Source organism: Anneissia japonica, unplaced genomic scaffold (genome assembly GCF_011630105.1).
Source record: "Anneissia japonica isolate Jap-2015-1 unplaced genomic scaffold, ASM1163010v1 scaffold145738_len2208_cov88, whole genome shotgun sequence".
Taxonomy (NCBI): Eukaryota; Metazoa; Echinodermata; class Crinoidea; order Comatulida; family Comatulidae; genus Anneissia; species Anneissia japonica.
Genome location: NW_022724966.1, coordinates 1 through 2,208, shown reverse-complemented (window position 1 = coordinate 2,208; position 2,208 = coordinate 1). Strand labels below are relative to the sequence as shown.

Sequence of the window (2,208 nt, the reverse complement as noted above, 5' to 3'; positions counted from 1 at the left end):
ACGTATGAAAAAAAAAATGTTGCACATACTTTTTTGATTTATCAATGTCTACTCTACATCATATCAAATTTTTAAAAAATATAGCAAAAAAAAATGCAACCTCTGATATTGCTACATTTCGGACTGGACTATAGGCCTGAGCCTTAGGGCGGCCTTCGGAGTAGTCTGAAAATAGCAAATTGTGATGTGATGATAGTGTAAAGAATACTTGCATTAACTAATATACTAATATTTATGATAAAGATGAAGAACTGTTATTTAATTATAGCTTCCTAAAAATTTAGACGATTCCAAAAAGCCGTGTCTATTTGGACGTTATGTTTGTCGATTGATCTTCACTAAGGACTTGCGTAGTTAGACCCACGAAGTGGCTTATTAACATTAAAGGCCGGACAACATAACACACACCCAACGAACACACAACTTATAAGTATCGTATTTATAATACTGGTGTTAGCCGACCACTTGCAATGTTTGAAATGTGCCCACTAAAGTAAAAAAGGGACTCTTCAGAACTACGTTAACATTCTACCAAATCCAAATTACGATGGACAATAAATACAATTTAAAATCCAAATAAATGTCAAATAAGACTACTAATTTTTATCGTCGCAAACACGAATGGTACGTAGCTTTATTAACCGGGTTAACCTCTTGGTGAAATAATGTCCGGTAATGTATATTTCCTGTCCAAGCTAACAGTAAATTTATTTCGTTAATTATTTTTGGTTATATAAATTCGGTTTTTCTTTTTAAAACCCATATATTACCTAAAACTTTTCTTCCCATTTCATTCACCCTGTGTTGTGGTTAATATCGTCCAACAGTGCATGATATGGTCTTGGTATCTAGCAGTTGATATGCAGTTCTTCATCATCACTCCACCCCTTCTGATTCTATTGTTTAAGTAAGTTTAATGCCTAGCACGTACAATTTAGCACACAGCATTCACACAGACACACCATTACACGCACGCACATCACACCACATGCACACACAAAGCCACAGGTCTGCTCGCTCACACAAACAGGCAGAAACTGTCAAAATGTCATAATTGTTAATTTTGGTATATAGACAGACCAATAATATTATTCCGTAATTTGATTTTATTATCTCATAATATATACAGTATATATATATTATTATTATTATTAAATAATAATAATAATAATAATAATAATAATAATAATAATAATAATAATATCACATACATATACACACGATTCAAGTTTGATTGTACATTTTATTAAGAGATAGATTCATGACACTTTTCGGATAAATTTGCATATTGTAATGAGTAATGTCTACGAAATGATGTTTGACCTACCTGACGTGTTTTAAGTACTGAATGCTCAGTACATTTCCAAATATTTGTTCGCAAGTATTTGGTAATGTACTGAGCATTCAGTACTTAAGCACGAATGATAGGGCAAACATCATTTCGTATTTTATCTCCTGACGCAAAAACGCCATATCGGAATAATAAAATGTATTTTAAAACGTATTGTTGAATCACGTACAGTATTACTTTTTGACGATTTATAAAGACCTATTGTTCTGATTATACAGACGACCCAGATTGGGCATCGCAGCGACCGCGGTTGTATGCGTTATCTCATTCATAACTACTGCGTCGCTCACGGGCTATTGGGGACTGAAGGCTGGCTTGAATTCTGGGTAAGATTCATTTATGTATTAGCGTTAAGTAATGTTTTTTAGAATAAATTATCAACCACATTTTTAATGTTATTAAAATGTTAATGCAGAACTGATCATATTCTTTTGATGCGATTCAATTCATATAAATGTATCAAATAAAATAATTAAATATATAAACAAATATTTTATAATAATCTTTGTAATTAAATATTATAATTTCTCTGAAAATAAAGGTTTTACAATAACCGAAGCTTAGAGTTTCCAGACGCTCAGAGGATCTACAACAAGCCCTACACCCGCATCTCAACTTACCTCGTCGGCATTTTAACAGGATATGTCATGTTCGCATACGAAAGCCGAAGGCCTAGAATTCCAAAGGTCACAACATATATATTTTATAAACTTATATAATAAATATAAACTAATAATTTTATAATTTATAAAACTAATAAAATATAAGTCTATATATTTATCCGATACTGGTATAAGCCCTACATAAATTCATACATAAGCTATTTCTGCATGTCATATTGATATATATTATATACG

The 2,208-nt window shown here is 31.6% G+C and overlaps 1 protein-coding gene across 1 annotated transcript; it reads left to right on the top strand.

Annotated features, from left to right (window-relative positions):
- Positions 1–644: 644 nt before the first annotated feature.
- On the top strand, positions 645–2,037 carry LOC117112636 (regulator of hypoxia-inducible factor 1-like; the record flags this gene model as incomplete). Its single annotated transcript, XM_033255746.1, has 3 exons — positions 645–907; positions 1,570–1,677; positions 1,893–2,037. Coding segments are annotated over exons 1-3 (330 nt in total), but the record flags the coding sequence as incomplete, so codon positions are not given.
- Between the last annotated feature and the right edge of the window lie 171 nt (positions 2,038–2,208).